This window comes from Mercenaria mercenaria, chromosome 12 (genome assembly GCF_021730395.1).
Source record: "Mercenaria mercenaria strain notata chromosome 12, MADL_Memer_1, whole genome shotgun sequence".
Taxonomy (NCBI): domain Eukaryota; kingdom Metazoa; phylum Mollusca; class Bivalvia; order Venerida; family Veneridae; genus Mercenaria; species Mercenaria mercenaria.
This window is the reverse complement of record NC_069372.1, coordinates 44,866,616-44,884,893: the sequence shown is the minus strand read 5'-3', so window position 1 is coordinate 44,884,893 and position 18,278 is coordinate 44,866,616. Positions and strand designations below refer to the sequence as shown.

General features: G+C 34.7%; 1 protein-coding gene across 1 annotated transcript; it reads left to right on the top strand.

Moving 5' to 3' along the window:
• The first annotated feature begins 1,563 nt into the window (after positions 1–1,563).
• On the top strand, positions 1,564–13,231 carry LOC123533878 (actin-related protein 2/3 complex subunit 3-A-like). The gene is made up of 7 exons (XM_045315824.2): positions 1,564–1,628; positions 4,666–4,762; positions 5,526–5,602; positions 6,165–6,233; positions 9,410–9,536; positions 9,909–10,003; positions 12,047–13,231. The coding sequence occupies exons 1-7, from the start codon at positions 1,623–1,625 to the stop codon at positions 12,107–12,109; spliced, it is 534 nt and encodes a 177-aa protein (XP_045171759.1). The 5' UTR covers positions 1,564–1,622; the 3' UTR covers positions 12,110–13,231.
• The last annotated feature ends 5,047 nt before the right edge of the window (positions 13,232–18,278 follow it).

The window sequence follows — 18,278 nt, the reverse complement described above, 5'->3', positions numbered from 1 at the left end:
AGAATAATAGCAGACTCGGTTTGACTGAGCCAGGGACAAGTGATTCGAAGTTAGCGACATTAACTGCTTGGCAACGGAGCCCCACCCCCCACCCCCACCCCCAACCCCGCCCAAAAAAGTATTTAATTCATATTTTCTTGAATGTTGTTGTTACTAAAATATGAATGTTAGATTATTATGAGTTAAACCTGTATACTGCAATTTCATATAAGAATCAAAAAAAAATACAGAATCAGATTTTTGATAAGCTGTTGCAAAATGTCATAATGTACAAATGTGCAAATTTTCAGAAAAAGATTTTACTGTTTTGAGATAAATGTTTGAAAAGGTCCCTGGTGTAAAGCATGCATAAAATTATAGAATTGCCTACCTCAGCTCCATCTTGTGGCTAATATATTCCAGTTCCACCTTTAAACAGATATCAATTAAATCAAGCATTTAAAAATATAGATATGTAATTATTTTTACATCAAAAGTTTAAGTTGTTCTAATAATAAAATTAATTAATTGTAAAATTATACATACAATGAAATAATACAATTCTTAACATTAAATTAGTAAAATACAAATGCATATCGCAAATTTTGCATATTTTGTTTTTGTACAAATGTTTGTAATTATAGCTCTTTTTGCCTAGATATTTACAAATGTTTAACTTCTGTTGAAAATCTTCTTTAACTTCTTAACCTCCATTATTTCATCTACAAAATTCACGCCGTGCCATTACTTAAACCTAGCTTACGACAACAAATACTGAGTTAATTGAAAACATTATTTATGTCCCCGCTTAATTTTTGAGATATATGTCAATTTTTGTAAGATAATCATCAAATCCAGTAGATTTTCAAATGAGGTTTATCAGCAGTCGCGTTTAGTACAGCAGTACAGATTATTGGATACATAAGTATATCTGTCGAATTTAACCAAAAAATAATGCATAATAAATTGAAGTTTAGATTATTTTTATTTTAAGTTTAGATGCGAAAATAAATTGGAAGCTAAGATTTTATTTTAAACTCAAGCGTATACATTGAAGAATCGAGTTCATCAGTTGAAAATATATTTCTGTTTAAGATATACATTTATGATATATATAAATCCCATATATCTATAACATCACCTTGAACTCTACCATGGCATCCTGTTAGGTGGCATGGTTTCAATGTCTGCTGGACGTTGAATTTAGGTCACTGCCATCGAAAGACTAAGCGAGCGTAATTCTATGGGAAGTAACTCTGCATACTTGTAGAACATGCCAAAATCACAGTCTGTACACTTGCAGCCTCTACATGCATGATCGCACTTGCAAAACATTGAAAGGCTTCGCTAAATACAGAACTGACCCCATAAAATACTTTGAAATACACAGAATAGGTCAAAGGACACTGAAAGACGAAATTAATATAGTATAACTCTAGGGTAGAAATATAATTCCTGACAAGAAAAGTAGTCTCTTAAAATCTGATCTTCTAGAAAAAGTCGACAGATGCTACACAGCCAAATTTTGTGGTGTTCAACCTCTACGTATACTTAGGTACGGTACGGAACGGTATTGGGAATTGAGCAATGCTTTTTAGATCACGTGATAAAACACGGAAGTGAAAGCACTGCACACAAGGAAAATGCCAGTAAGTTATTTACTATGTTCGCAGTGATCCTTTATTAATGATGAACAATAGATTTGAACATGTTGTTTGTTCAGGTTTTTTTTTGCGATGGCAAAATCTGTAACATTTTATGTAACTGTACAGAAAATCATGTTGATAATCAAGCAAGGAAGTTTTTCCACACCCACAGGCACTGGTCCAGTGTATTTTTTTCTCTCCAAAAATGTCTTTTTTACACAGATGTACTGTTTATACATTATTCAAATGAAAAAAAATGATGACCAAAAACACGGTCACAGTACCATACTGCATTGACAGGGTGAACTAACACGCTATTGACCATATCGACATTAAGGATAAATCCCGTTTTCCAGTATTTCCGTAAATAGGGTCAGGGGGGCTGGCGAGATTAACCGATATAATGACCGTGTACAATACTAGCGATTATTTTTGCCAGAAGATAAGGATTTAGGAAAGTTCTTACTTTCTCACAATGGAAATACTATTCTACGACCTCGGCAACATTTTTTTTTTCAAAAATAATCTGTTTACCTTGAAAAATGTGAATAATTTCACACCTTCGGTATCAAGCCAAGGAAGCGGCAGTGTAGAATATTAGATAAAATTTCAAAAATAAAGTAAACTTTGAAGATATTTTTGCTACATATTCATTACAACAATGTTTAATGATAATCTGCAATACTTTCTTATTCATTTTCTTTGTTTAAAACTTGAAAAAAGGATAATTTAAACACTACCGCCATGTAGCGTAATGGCCGATACCCCCCTCACCGTAAAACGGGCGTTTATTGGTGGTTAATACCGGAAAATATAATGTCGATATCGAGAATGGGAAGTTATCGGCATACTTGTAGAACATGCGAAAATCAGAGTCTTTACACTTGCAGCCTTTACGTGCATGATCACACTTTCGAAACAATTATAGGCTTCCCTAAATGCCAGATTGATCCCGAATATTGCTTCGAAATTTACAGTAACAAGTCTCTACAGACAAAATGTTTCAGTTATCCACAGCTTGCCAAATAAAGTGATCAAACCAGGAACTTGTCTGCTAACCGGAATAGATAACTAAAACATTTCATTAGTAGAGACCTTTTCTGTGTATTTCGAAGTATTTTATGAGGTCAGTTTTGTATTTAGTGAAGCCTTTAAATGTTTTGAAAGTGCGATCATGCATGCTGCAAGTGTATAGACTCTGATTTTGGCATGTTCAACAAGTATGCGGAGTTACTTCCCATAGAATTACGCTCGCTTAGTTCACCTTGTCAACGTATACGAATTTTATGATACTGTAATTGGATTTTGAGTCATCTATTTTTTTTTTCTTTTGACTAACGTATAACAAAGAATTATCAATACACAGAATGGCAACAAGAGATAATCTCACATAAGCTCGAGTCACCGGGTTATCTTATTAAAGCATTTGCTGACATGATTACTGGTGATCAAATCAACAGACGCTTATTAAAGTACTACACTGGCGATACAGCAGGCACGTAATAAACCAAATCAGGTCCAGTTTTCAAACGACAACTGTTGATTTCTCAGACTTTCAATGATAAATTCATTCCTTTCACGTGTAGAAAATACTAATAACATTAAAGAAACACCATTATCATTGTAAACAAATGATCTGATAGAAAGTTTTTCATGACAAGTTTTTATCCTTCTGCTGTCTGTTTCATACACCGGTAACATACACGAGATCTCATTCAGTTGTCACCTGATGTTGACAAGATTGGCTCTATATGCCTTTCAAGTTGCCAATCTATTTATTTTTATAGCTCTTTGCGTATAAACTGTACATGTATTTGTGTGAAAGAAACAGATTTTTGAGAAAAATTACACTGGGTAGATGTTTTTCTCCAAGATACATCGGTGAACCATTATTGTATCATCATTGAATTAAACAACAGTCAGTTCTTTATTGGCCAATGAGGGGATAGGGACTTACCCATGGAGATGTATAATAATAAAGTTACGTACATTCTGTTCTGTGTGGCATCTGTCCTAGAACAGGTATTTATACCTATCATTGATACATGGCCGCCAAATTTACTTTCCGTCACAACAAGTATGACAGTTAAGGTTGTGAACGCATAATAACAATCAGCTGCAATTTCTTTGCAATTACATATTCTCGTTAATTGCGTTATTTGACATTCTTGGGCTATTCATTTAGCTCATACATGCATTACTTTCCATACCAATTGAGGCATGCCAAAGTCCTATATAGAAAATAGAAATCAAAACAAAATTGCAAATTGCTCTTTGTACAATGTAAGAAGTTGCCAGTCTACTAGTATTAGTAAGTAGTTGGCATATATTCCTATATGAAGACCACAGTAATTCATATAATAATTACTGTAGACAACCCGTAGTTTGATCATCTCTGTCAAAACTTTAGTATGTTGAATTTATCCTTTTAAGTCTGATTTTCTCAGTTAAAAATTCCCCACTATATTATAAATTCTCTGCATGTTTCTATGTCAGTCATATATTTACATGTTGGGTAGTTATAGAGCTCCAAATTTAGAAATTTTAGACAGTATTTATATGACAGATGTTGATTATAATTCATAGTAAACGGTAGTTGTAGGATTTTTTATTTACTCATATTACTTTATTAGGTGCTGTAAGATTTTAAATTTACTTAATATTATAATATGTTGGTACTGTGGAATACCTGGCAGCACTTTAGCTGCAGAAAAGTTGTAGTCTTTGCTACAACAAACAGAAAATGCCAATGTTGTTATAAGCAGTTTACCACAACACCCTTCAATATTTTACTCTGGAAAATATTTATTCATCATTTTAACAATACATAGCTGGAAAAGAGATATTGTTGAGTAAATGCACATCCCAGTCGATGTGACAGATGGCAAATGATGTGAAGTTCATCATGTTGTTATATTTCATTATTTGAAGCAGGAGAAGCAAAATTAGGAAATTCACCATTTTAACTGTTAGGTTAAAGCATCATCTGGAAAAAAATCTCTTTCATACAGGTTGATTAAATGTTTGTGTTTATTTTCAGGCTTACCATTCCAAATTCACTAACCCACCCAAGCTGGTGGGGAACATGGCACTGTTACCACTAAGAACTTCATACAAGGGACCTGCACCAAAAGACAGTAAGTTGAAGAGAAATATCTCCAGAAACGTAAAAAATTCAAAGATAACAGTTCATACTACATTTTGAATTTCAAGGCTGCAGATAAACTGCATGTTTTCTACTCGGAAAATACTAGATAATGCACATGATTTAATCTTTACATACAATTTATGCACTTGCCTCAGGTTGTCTGAAAAGCACAAATTTCAAGTGAAATTTCAATTTATAAGCAGCTGATTTTCACTTCTAGAAAACTCTTAGGCTACTACTCAAAAAACTCTTAGGCTACTACTCAAACTATTTAAATGCAATTATATACATAGATATACATAGAAATGGTCCCGTATGTACATGCACAAAATGTAAACCAACCGCAATTACATTCTTGTGAAATTAATGATTTTCATGGGGGAACTAATGTTAGTGGGTTTCATGGTTAAGTTAATCTGCAAAATTAAATCTGAGTTCTCAACGGGTTTATTTAATCCGCAAAATTAAATCTGAGTTTTTAATGAACAAGTAAAAATTCAAATTTATTTTATGTTCAAAATTTAAAAACCACAGATTCATATCCTTATGAAATAGTCATTTGGGCCAAAACCATGATTTTTGTGCTCAATGACATGAAATTAAATGATTTAATAAAAATGATGATTTATTAACCTTCAGCCTCAGAACACCCCTTTGAATAATAAGTGGTACTGATCAAATTGATTAATGGACTAGTCCATTTTAGAAATTTAGCAGGGTAAAGGTGAAGATGCTTTTACTTTATTTTTCAGCTACAGACTTTGACATCATTGATGAGGCCATATACTACTTCAAGGCAAACATATTCTTCAGAACATATGAAATTAAGGTAAATTTGTTTTATTATAAATTATGATCATGATCGAAGGTGAAAATAAATTAATACATGAGCAAGAAATGAATTCTGATGCAAGTAATTTTCTTTAGGATATATATCGATTACACTGGGTGATATTTTAGAATTGTAAGCATCTTTAATTTCAGACGGATGGACAGACACACGCACAGACAAACCAACAATGCCAAAACAATATCATTCCACTTTCGATTGGGAATAACAATGTTCTTGGTGTGTACTTAGGACCCAGATAGTAGTTTTCTAAGCCTTGATTTCAGCAGGCACATGTATAAGTTATCAAACCTCACCACTCGAAGTTGTGCACCTTGTATTTTAATAGTTATGGCCCATGCCTTAGTCAGAAATATGCATACAGTGACAGAAGTGGTGTTTCCAGTGTCTTATGGATACACATACTTAGTTTTATCTGTGCTATTTTTGTTAGAATTTGAAAAACATGAAACTACATTTATCCCAACAGGATATCTTTTTTTTTGCCAAATCAGGAAGTTTTAGGCAACAAAATTTAATGCAACTTTTTTCTTTATTTCAGAGTGAAGCAGACAGGACACTTATTTATATAACTTTATATATCAGTGAATGCTTAAAGAAATTACAGAAGGTTGGTATATGAATACTTATCATTGTACTTAATGCATTTAGTTTTAGTTATATAAAATCATAAGTTATGAGTTTACAGAATCATAAGACATTTTAAAATAAATTGGGAAAACAAACAACAGGTTTAATGGCTTTATATTTATCAAATAACCAAGGTCTTTGTGTGGTTTATTGTCCAATATACTACGGTGCAGAGATCAGATACACATGAATTGAACCATGAGGACAGTTCTACGAATGGTTAAATATCCAAGCATTTGAATGATAAACAGTTGTAAATTAGATGATTAGCCACAAAAAGGCATTGTTAATTTTCATTCTAACATGTTTACCAAACTGTTATAAATAGAGAATATTAGGTTACTGTCATGAAATTTAAATTCATTTGGCAAGTTGAAGCAAATGTAAAAGTCAAGGCAAGGACAAGACTTTTTTTTATTTTTTCGTAAACAAGCCTAATAACTCTAAATTTATGAAGACAGTAACCTAATGATCTATTTTTTCTACTTTCTGATTGAATTTTTTATTTAAACTTACCCATCATCTAGGTATGCACCTTTCTTGAACAACATTTGAAAAGTTAATATGCCATTAATATACCGACTGTATAAGTGGAAAAGTTCGCAACATGGAAGTGTTTGTGAATTTCACAAATTCAAAAATTTGCAAAAATATTGGCCAGCTTAGATTTCAGCATTTACCGAGACATGTCATAAAAGTCAAGGAAAAAAACAATCTTAGCTTTTGAAATTCAGTTTTCGGCAATTTGCGAATATTTCTGCTTGCAAAATGTCAGAAATTAGTAATTCACAAACGTTTTGACTCTCAAATATATCTATTTATACATTATGTTATAAATACATAGCCATACATGTATATGGTAATTATCCCCCGCCGATGAAATCGGGAGGGGGGGGTGGTATTGAAATGGCGTTGTCCGTCCGCAGCCATTTCTCAGTAACTAGCAGGTAGAGCTTCATGAAACTTGAAGTAAACATGAACCAACATACTGTGATGATGCCCGTCAAATTTTTTTTTGCATTGGTCAAATTCCCTTAGAGTTATTGCCCTTGACTTAATGAAAAATGCCCAAAAATGTCCGTCCGCAGCCATTTCTCAGTAACTATCAGGTAGAATTTCATAAAACTTGAAATAAACATGCACCAATATACTGCGATGATGCCCGTCAAGTTTTTTATGGGATTGGTCAATTTCTCTTAGAGTTATTATGTCTCCCATCACACAGTGGTGTGGGAGACATATTGATTTACTCCAGTCTGTCTGTCTGTGTGTGTGTCTGTCACAAAGCTTGTCCGCACTCTGAGTCGAACATTTCTCATCCAATTTTCACCAAACTTGAACAAAATGTGTTTACCCATAAGACCTCGGCCAAGTTCGATAACTAGCCAAATCGGTCCAGGCGTCTTGGAGTTATGGCCCTTGAATTACCAAAAATCGGTCTTTTTACTCTTGTCTGCACTCTAATTCGAATATTTCTCATCCAATCTTCACTAAACTTAAACAAAACATGTTTGACCATGAGCCCTCGGCCAAGTTCGATAACTAGCCAAATCAGTCCAGGCATTTTGGAGTTACGGCCCTTGAATTATCGAAAAATTGGCCTTTTTACTCATGTGTGCACTCTTAATCGAACATTTCTCATCCGATCTTCACCAAACTTAAACAAAATGTGTTTGACCATGAGACCTCGGCCACGTTCGATAACTAGCCAAATCGGTCCAGGCATTTTGGAGTTACGGCCCTCGAATTTTTGAAAAATCGGCCTTTTTACTCTTGTCCGCACTCTAAGTCTAACATTTCTCATCCGATCTTCACCAAACTTGAACAAAATGTGTTTGACCATGAGATCTCAACCAAGTTCAATAACTAGCCAAATCATTCCAGGCATTTTAGAGTTACGGCCCTTGAATTACCGAAAAAATCCGTCTGTTTACTCTTGCCCGCTCTTTAAGTCGAACATTTCTCATCCGATCTTCATCAAACTTGAACAAAATGTGTTTGGCCATAAGACCTTACCCATGTTCGATAACTAGCCAAATCCGCCTAGGCACTTTTCATTTATGGCCCTTGAATTACTGATTCGATCCACTCATCCAGACCATCTAATTGGATCCACTCGTCTAAAACATCTAGAGAAACTAACATTTTTCATCATCTAAGGGGCATTTGTGGGAGACATGCGCTTTTCTCAAAAGCATCTCTAGTTGCCCTTGATTTAATGAAAAATCCACGTCTGTAGCCATTTTTCGGTAATAAGCTGGTAGAATTTCATGAAACTTGAAATAAATATGAACCAACATTCTTCGATGATGCCTGTCATTTATTTTTTCAATTGGTCAATTTTACTTAGAGTTATTGCCCTTTAATTGTTTAAAAATCTACAGATTTGTACATAACAAACCAACCAATTGGTAGAATTCCATTAAACTTCTTTCATTCTTTTCCATGAACATTTATTATAAACATGTGAAGTTTTGTACCCACACTGGGTCACCACCTTGACTTGGTTCCACCCCCCCCCCCCCCCCCCCCCAAAAAAATAAAATTCTTTTTTCCTTTTTATTATTTCTTTTCAAACCTTCCATGAATATTTATCAGCATGCAAAGTTGTACCGTTCCCCCACCTCACTCTCCACTCGGTCTTGCCCACCACTCCGATCATGCATCCCCATCCCCCACCCATTTTTTTTCATCATTTTTAATTTTCCATCAATATTTATAATCAGCATGTGAAATTTTGTACTCTCACCTGGTCACCATCGCTGCCCCCCTCCCCAGATCACCCCTGCTGCCCCCCCACCCCCACAAAAATGATTTTGACTAATGAAATTATTTGCTTTTTAGTAACATCCTTAACTTTTTGCTGCATATATTTTTTTGCCATTCCTCACCACAAGCCCTTTCGGCGGGGGATACCAATTCATTGAATTTGCTTGTTTGAATTGAAATAGCTCTTAAAAATCCTTAACATTTACAGTTTTGGATTAAGGGAAAATTGACCTATTATCACTTAACTTTTGATTTAGCAAGCGCTGATAAGGAAGTAGCTTGGATTAGTTGTATTTGGGGTGGCTTGGGTCAAGGTCTTAGAAAAACACAGTAATTCATTTCTTTATATTTTATTGATTTTACTGATTTTCATGATTTACATTTCAGTGTAGCTCAAAGAATAATGGGACAAAAGAGATGTACACATTAGGAATTGCCAATTTTCCAATCCCTGGAGAGAATAGGTTTCCATTGAATGCCATGTTCATCAAACCAGCAGGTCGAGCCGAAGAAGGTAATTCACATGCACACCTGTCTGTTGAGAGACTGATCTTGATACCACCCTTAGCAATTGAAAAACAAACTGTTCTTGGTTAATAGATTTTCATCAGTACTGCAGAGCTGAAATTGTACTGTTTGTGAACTTGGAGAAATATTTTTGTGTATTTTCTTCTGTAAAGGTATACAGTGAAGGCATGTGCGTGTGTTTTCTTTCCTATAGTATATATATATATATATATATATAATGAGGTCATTTTTGTTCTTCCATGCACAAATACATTGAAAACAGGTCTATGTGTATTTCCATCCCCACACAGATATGATGTATTTTTCTGCATACACAAACAATGACATCATATTACTTTATATTTTCTTCCCTACACAGATACCATGAGGGCATACCTTCAGCAAATTAGACAAGAAGTAGGAGTGAGGATGTGTGAGAAAGTCTTTGATCCTGCAACTGATAAGCCTTCCAAGGTAATGATGATATAAATTGTCACCTCTTTAAAAAAAAGAGAGCTCTTTTATTCTTGTTAAAAGAGGTTTTGCTGAAAGTTGACTATATTGCAAACATTTTTTACCTTAACTTATGTTGAAGAAGGATGTGTTGGTTAAGGTTCTTAATTCAAATTCCTTGCACCACACTTAGTGGTTCTGAGCCTTATTTTGGTAATCATGTTGATAGGCAATCCAGACAGCTTGCAGTAGGTTAGTGGTCAGGGTGAGCTATTGTGATCGCTCACCGTCCGGCGTCCGTCCGTCCGTCGTCCGTCCGTCCGTCCACACTTTCCTTTAAACAACATCTCCTCCTAAACCAACAGGCCAATTTTGATGAAACTTCACAGGGATGTTCCTTGGATGGTCTTCTCTAAAAATTGTTCAAAGAATTGAATTCCATGCAGAACTCTGGTTGCCATGGCAACCGAAAGGAAAACTTTAAAAATCTTCTTCTCAAAAACCAGAAGCCCTAGAGCTTAGATATTTGGTGTGAAGCATTGCCTAGTGGACCTCTACCAATTTGTTCAAATCATGACCCCGGGGTCAAAATTGACCCGCCCCAGGGGTCACTTGATTTTACATAGAAAAATCTTAAAAAATCTTCTTCTCGAAAACCAGAAGCCCTAGACCTTAGATATTTGACATGTAGCATTGCCTAATGGACCTCTACTAAAGTTGTTCAAATCATGACCCCAGGGTCAAAATTGAGCCCGCCCCAGGGTCACTTGATTTTACATAGGAAAATCTTCAAAAAATTTCTAAAAATAAAGCAGAAGGCCTAGGTCTTAGATATTTCACGTGTAGCATTGCCTAATGGACCTCTACAAAATTTATTCAAATCAGACCCTCGGGGTCAAAATTGACCCCGTCCCAGGGGTCACTTGATTTTACATAGGAAAACCTTAAAAAATCTTCTCTCAAAAGCAGAAGCCCTAGAGCTTAGATTTTGACATGTAGCATTGCCTAGTGGACCTCTACTAAAGTTGTTCAAATCATGACCCCCGGGGTCAAATTGACCCTGCCTAGGGGTCGCTTGATTTTACATATGAAAATCTTCAAAAATTTTCTTAAAATAAACCAGAAGGCCTAGAGCTTAGATATTTCACGTGTAGCATTGCATAGTGGACCTCTACAAAATTTATTCAAATCATGACCCCAGGGTCAAAATTGACCCCGCCCCAGGGGTCACTTGATTTTACATAGGAAAATCTTCAAAAAATTTCTAAAAATAAACCAGAAGGCCTAGGTCTTAGATATTTGACATGTAGTATTGCCTAGTAGACCTCTACAAAATTTCTTCAAATCATGACCCCGGGGTCAAATTGGCCCCGCCCCATGGGGTTACTTGATTGTACATAGAAAAATCTTCAATATTTTCTAAAAATAAACCAGACGGCCTAGAGCTTAGATATTCGACATGTAGCATTGCTTAGTGGACCTCTACAAAATTTGTTCAAATCTTGACCCCTCAGGGTCAAATTGACCAGCCCAGGGGTTACTTTATTGTACATAGGGAAATCTTCATAAATTTGCTTAAAATAAACCAGAAGGCCTAGATCTTAGATATTCGATATGTAACATTGCCTAGTCGACTTCTACAAACTTTGTTCAAATCATGACCCCCGGGGTAAAATTGGCCCCGCCCCAGTGGTTACTTGATTGTACATCGGAAAATTTTCCAAAAAATTTCTAAAAATCATCAGTTTGACATTTGAAACATATTACTCTGGTGAGCGATCCAGGGTCATCATGACCCTCTTGTTTACTTTTACCCTGCTAAATTTGTATAATGAACTTGTCTGCCTTCAATTTGGACTGTACTATTAGCTGTTAAAAGGAGTGCATACCAAAAAGATACTGACTGAATGGCAAACAGTGCATGATTTCATGATCAGCACTGGTCACAAATGCAGAATCAATCATGTCCAGCATGATAAGGGTTTAATTTCTTTGTCCTGGCTCATACACCATAAAGAATGTAATATTTTTGATGATTTAAATGCAGTGTTTGTTTCATTTCAGTGGTGGCTCTGTTTTGCAAAGAGAAAGTTCATGGACAAAAGTTTATCAGCACCAGGACAATAAAATGCAATATTTAGGATAAAAAAAATACCATATTTCATCTAATAACAAGTCATTGTTTAAGGTCTTAGAACACCCATCTCAGAAAAACATTGTTTACAGCCACGTGATATTGTGATATGTTGAAATATACATGTATTTATATACTTGTCAGTATATATATTTCATTGTCAACATTATATTATAGATCAAATCTTAAGTAACAAATATTCATGTAAAAGAAGGATTAATTTTTTCTAACTTTTTACATGCTGTTTCATATAATTGCATGTACAGATTCCGTTCTTAAAGGAATGGAGCCTTTACATCTGTACAACCCTGTTTGTCAGAACTTAGGTGAGGAAGATAAGTATGGCTAACCTTTTGAACAAATATCATGTTTTAAGAACTTTTGTGCTAAAAATTTACTTTGTACTCTGTGTATTTACACTATCACTGTGTACCGGTACATGTATCAGGTATTTCTCAGGTCACTTTGATGTTCTGATTTACTGGTCAACAACCCTATTTGCATCGAGTCCTGGATCACACTCTTTGCAAATATTATGGAAAGTAAGCCCAGAGCATATACTGACCAATTTACAGCACTGGCTTTATGTTGGATACCTGATATATGTAGTAGAGAGCAGGAAGATATTACAAGACTGTTATGTATTAGCCTTTTATCAAACATCTGCTTCCTTAAAATTGATTCCATTCATCAAATCTCAGCTTCCTTAAAACTGATTCCGTTCTTAAAGCAATGGAGCCTTTACATCTGTACAACCCCATTTGTCAGAACTTAGGTGAGGACGGCAAGTATGGCTAACCTTTTGAACAAATGCTGAAAAAGCTGTGAACTTTTCCTATGCAGCCTGCTGTGATGTGGTTCATTTCAAGTCAAACACCTCATATATGTTGGTATATTGAGCTTAATAATTACTTTTATGTATTAGGTATAACCATATTGGAAGTAGGAGAAAATTTAATTAGAACTAAAGATGGATTTGGATGGGGATTTTTTAGCATTGCCTTACATCGTTCATATGTAAATTCCATAAATATGTAATGTTGCAGGAACATAAAATTATGTTCTGAATTTGTTACATTAATAATGTATAATAAAATTATGTATTAGTTTTGAAACTGTCTGTCCCCTTTCTTCATTCTTCCCCCCACCCCCAAACAGTCTTTTAATATAACTTGTATATCTATTGTAAAGTCATTCCATTTTGCGGGAATAAAACTGTTTGGCTTCAGCCGAAACTGGTGTTTCATAGGGAGATTATTTAAGGTATCCAATCCACAAATAAGCAAGTTCTTTATTACAGTGCTATTAAAATATATCAAGTACTGATGCCAGGTAAGCTCATATAATTTTCGTATCATTTGAAAGTGTATTGTCTACTGAAAAAGAAAGTAATAACATTACAAAAATATGGTAAGTATTTTTATTGAAATAAATTAGTTTAACGAAAATATGGTATAGAATTTTTATTTTTTACTTTGTAGTCTTCAGTGATATTTCAACAGAAATCCAGTTATTACAGTGTAAGATTTATCATTTTGAAGTCAAAAATATAATGATTCTTGCATATCATTTATTGTCATCTTATTTACCAGTTCTTATTCAACAGACACAACTATTTCAAATGAGACCAATAAAACATGGGGTCACTGGGCCTATTTGTGGATCGGATACCTTTAATTAGATCTTTATTTTTACACTTGCATTTATTTTGATGATTGACACAAGAACAAAATGCACAAAAAATACAAGAGCTTCCATTATTCTCTTGGTCACAGCATTTTTACATACTGTGAAATCATGCCCACGAAATTAAATGATTTTACAGTATAACATGGTTAGAAGGACTATAACAAAAAGGCTGATTATCATTTGAAGATTTATTTGACATTTAAAATGGTAGCACTGACAGAATAAATAACAACAACGATTATCACAAAGGCAGAGACATATACCGTATAAGTGGAAAAGTTCGTGATCTGGAGACGTTCTCAAATTCACGAAATTCACAAACCTGGTGCTTTTGGTGTATATGCCACATTTTTTTCAAAAAAGCAATTCTGATCACTAGTGAATGCAATGCATATACACTTTTTGGCGATTTGTGAATATTTCTGCTTACAAAATGTCTGGAATCAGCAATCTGCAAGCTTTTTTGACTCACGAATATATCCACTAAATACAGTAAAATAAAATGGATTATTTAAAAATATGGCCGACAGCTTCATTCATAGCCTATATGAATAAAAAAATATGAACTGGTCAAAAACCGATGAAAATATTCTAAGAAAAGAATGGCCAGAAATCAATTGCCTGAACATGTAGTAAGTTATGTTGGGTGTGTAACCCTGTCCCAAGCTGTTGCATACAAAGTTTGGTGTAATTTTGACTAGAAAGTGACCAAAGTTAATACATACAAAGTTTGGTGTAATTCTGTCCAGACTCAAAGCTCGTCAAACTGGCTTTAAAGACCACACTGCTACTGGTCCATTTCAAGACAACACACTAAGTTACATTTGGAGCAATAACAAAAGAAATATATACATTACATGTTTTTCCTTAGATTATCGAAATAAAGCACTGAAGATCTACATTGGTGGCAAAGGCTGAATCAGTCGCGTCCAGCATGACAAGGGTTAATTTTATGGAATGACTCAACCACGAAATCCACAAAAATTAGTCCCCAACTAAAAGTAATGATTTCACGGTTATTCTAAGCGCAGAAGCTGTCAATCAACTATGGAGTATACACGTGAGCTAACAATTCACATTAAACTTTTTGCAAATGTGAACTTTACCAACACTTCACACTTTCATCAGTGTGAACTTTTATTAACAATGCACACTGAAGATTATGCCAATTAAATGTATACTTTTACCATCAATTCACACTAAATCTTTCACCAATGTGAACTTTACTTCACAATACACATTCAACTTTATGCAAATGTGAAATTTTACAAACAATTCACATCCAACCTTTCACTAATGTGAAGGAACAGTAATAACTTTTGTATTCTTTTTCAGACAAATAGAAAGGTCTTGCTGGTGTTTCTATGCAGCTTGAAAATATAGAGCAATAACAAAAGAAATGTATATATTATATGGTTTTCCTTGGATTATTGAAATACCGGTAAAGCACTGAAATATATCTCGATATGTATAATTTTGCTATGGAACTACTTAGCATATTTTTCACTGGTACTACATTGTACTAATGAACTGTACTGAATAAACAAGAGCACCGCCTTGCGGGTGCTGACGCTCATCTGATTTTTTTTGTGTAATAGAAATATTGTCCTACCCATGATTTTCTAAGTCTAAAAAGGGCCATCATTCTTGCAAAAAGCAGGATAGAGTTATGTTTCTTGATGTACAGTGTCCACTTATGATGGTGAAAAACTGTTGCAAGTTTTAAAGCAATAGCTTTGATAGTTTATGAGAAAAGTTGACTTAAACATAATACTCAACCAAGAAAATGATTTTCTAAGTCCAAAAGGGGCAATAATTATTGCAAAAAGCAGGATGGAGTTATGTTGCTTGCTGTACAGGGTCAGCTTATGATGGTGAACAAGTGTTGCAAGTTTCAAAGCAATAGCTTTGATAGTTTAAGAGAAAAAGTTGACTTAAACATAAAACTTAACCGAGAAATCTGATATTTTCTAAGTCCAAAAGGGGCCATAAATCTTGCAAAAAGCAGGACGGAGTTATGTTTCTTGCTATACAGGGTCAACTTATGATGGTGAACAAGTGTTGCAAGTTTTAAAGCAATAGCATTGATAGTTTAGGATAAAAGCTGACCTAAACATAAAACTTAACCAAGAAAACTGATTTTCTAAGTCCAAAGGGCAATAAAATCTTGCAAAAAGAAAGATGGAGTTATGTTTCTTGATGTACAGGGTCTGCTTATGATGGTGAACAAGTATTCCAAGTTTCAAAGCAATAGCTTTGATAGTTTAGGAGAAAAGTTGACCTAAACATAAAACTTAACCAAGAAATCTGATATTTTCTAAGTACAAAAGGGGCCATAAATCTTGCAAAAAGCAAGATGGAGTTATGTTTCTTGCTATACAGGGTCAGCTTATGATGGTGAACAAGTATTCCAAGTTTCAAAGCAATAGCTTTTATAGTTTAGGAGACAAGCTGACCTAAACATAAAACTTAACCAGGCAACGCCGACGCCGACGCCGACAACCGCTCAAGTGATGACAATAACTCATCATTTTTTTTCAAAAAATCAGATGAGCTAAAAAGAATCAGAATGATAAATAATTGAAAAATCTTGAAATAATGATGAAGATGTACATAAATTTTGACAATAATATAAAAGTATATAATATCTTCATCTGAAAATGGAAATCTTATAACCTTCATAAAACAACAGGACTTTTCCTTATATAAACATGGTGGTATTACCCACAACATTGTGATATTACCTTTGATGGTATCATATTACCCACAACATTGTGATATTATCCACAAATAGTGATACTGCCCACAACATTGTAACATTACCTTTGGTGGTGAGATATTACCCACAACATTGTGATACCATCCACAGCCTTGTGATATTATCCACAAAAGAGTGATATTACCCACAACATTGTAATATTACCTTTGATGGTGTGATATTACCCACAACATGGTGTTATCACCCAGAGCAATGTGATATTACCCGCAACATTATGATATACCTGTAACACTGATATTACCAACAGCATTGTGATATTACCCACAACACTGTGATACTAGAGATGCTTTTGAGAAAAGCGCATGTCTCTCACAACTGCCTAATCATCTAAATAGTAAGTAAGTCTTTAAACACTGTTTACTTAATCCACATGGCGCTTTCCTAACACCAAAAGGACACCTATACTACCAGTAGTATAGGTGCCGGTTTGGGGGCAAAACTGCACAAGAAATCTGAGTGTTTTTGGTAATTCAAGGGCCATAATTCCGAAGTGCCTAGGTCGATTTGGCTAGTTACTGAACTTGGCCGAGCACTTATTGGCAGACACATTTTGTTGAAGTTTGGTGAAGATCCGATGAGAAATGTTCGACTTAGAGTGCAGACAAGCTTTGTGACAGACACACACACACATAGACAGACAGACTGGAGTAAATCAATATGTCTCCCACACCACTGTGTTGTGGGAGATATAATTACCCTCAACATTGTGATATTACCCACAACATCATATTACCAAAAACTGAATATTCATTCACTGACTGAAGGTGCCACATAAGCAAGTGGTTTATGACTTTTATAACAGGCTTGTTTTGGACCCCAATATATTCCATCAAATAAAATTTAAACATAAGAACATGTAAACATGACAAAACAAGAGGACCATGATGGTCCTGAATCGCTCACCTCTTCCCACATGACCCAGTTTTGAGTATGACGTCGTTTTTTCTATTATTTGACATAGTGACCTAGTTTTTGAGCTCATGTGACCCAGTTTTGAACCTGACCTAGATATTATCAAGATAAAAATTCTGACCAATTTTCAAGAAGATCCATTGAAAAATATGGTCTCTAGAGAGGTCACAAGGTTTTTCTATTATCTGACCTATTGACCTAGTTTTCGAAGGTACGTGACCCTGTTTTGAATTCTACCTAGATATCATCAAGGTGAACATTCTCACTAATTTTCATGAAGATCTCATGAAAAATATGGCCTCTAGAGAGGTAACAAGGTTTTTCTATTTTTATACCTACTGGCCTAGTTTTTGACCACACGTGACCCAGTTTCGAAATTGACCTAGATATCATCAAGGTGAACATTCAGATCAATTTTCATGAAGATCCATTGAAAAATATGGCCTCTAGAGAGGTCAAAAGATTTTAATAATGTTAGACCTACTGACCTAGTTTTTGACCGCAGTTGACCCAGTTTCAAACTTGACCTAGATATCATCAAGATGAACATTCAGTCCAACTTTCATACAGATCCCATGAAAGGTATGGCCTCTAGAGAGGTCACAAGGTTTTTTTATTATTTGACCTACTGACCTAGTTTTTTAAGGCACGTGACCCAGTTTCAAACTTGACCTAGATATCATCAAGGTGAACATTCTGACCATTTTTATAGAGATCCATTCATAAGTATGGCCTCTAGAGAGGTCACAAGGTTTTTCTAGTTTTAGACCTACTGACCTAGT

Excerpts from the sequence above, each read along its gene's own strand:
- LOC123533878 (XM_045315824.2), top strand. Across the intron at positions 6,234-9,409 it reads GCTTAAAGAAATTACAGAAG|TGTAGCTCAAAGAATAATGG; the intron begins GTTGGTATATGA and ends TTTACATTTCAG. Across the intron at positions 10,004-12,046 it reads CAACTGATAAGCCTTCCAAG|TGGTGGCTCTGTTTTGCAAA; the intron begins GTAATGATGATA and ends GTTTCATTTCAG.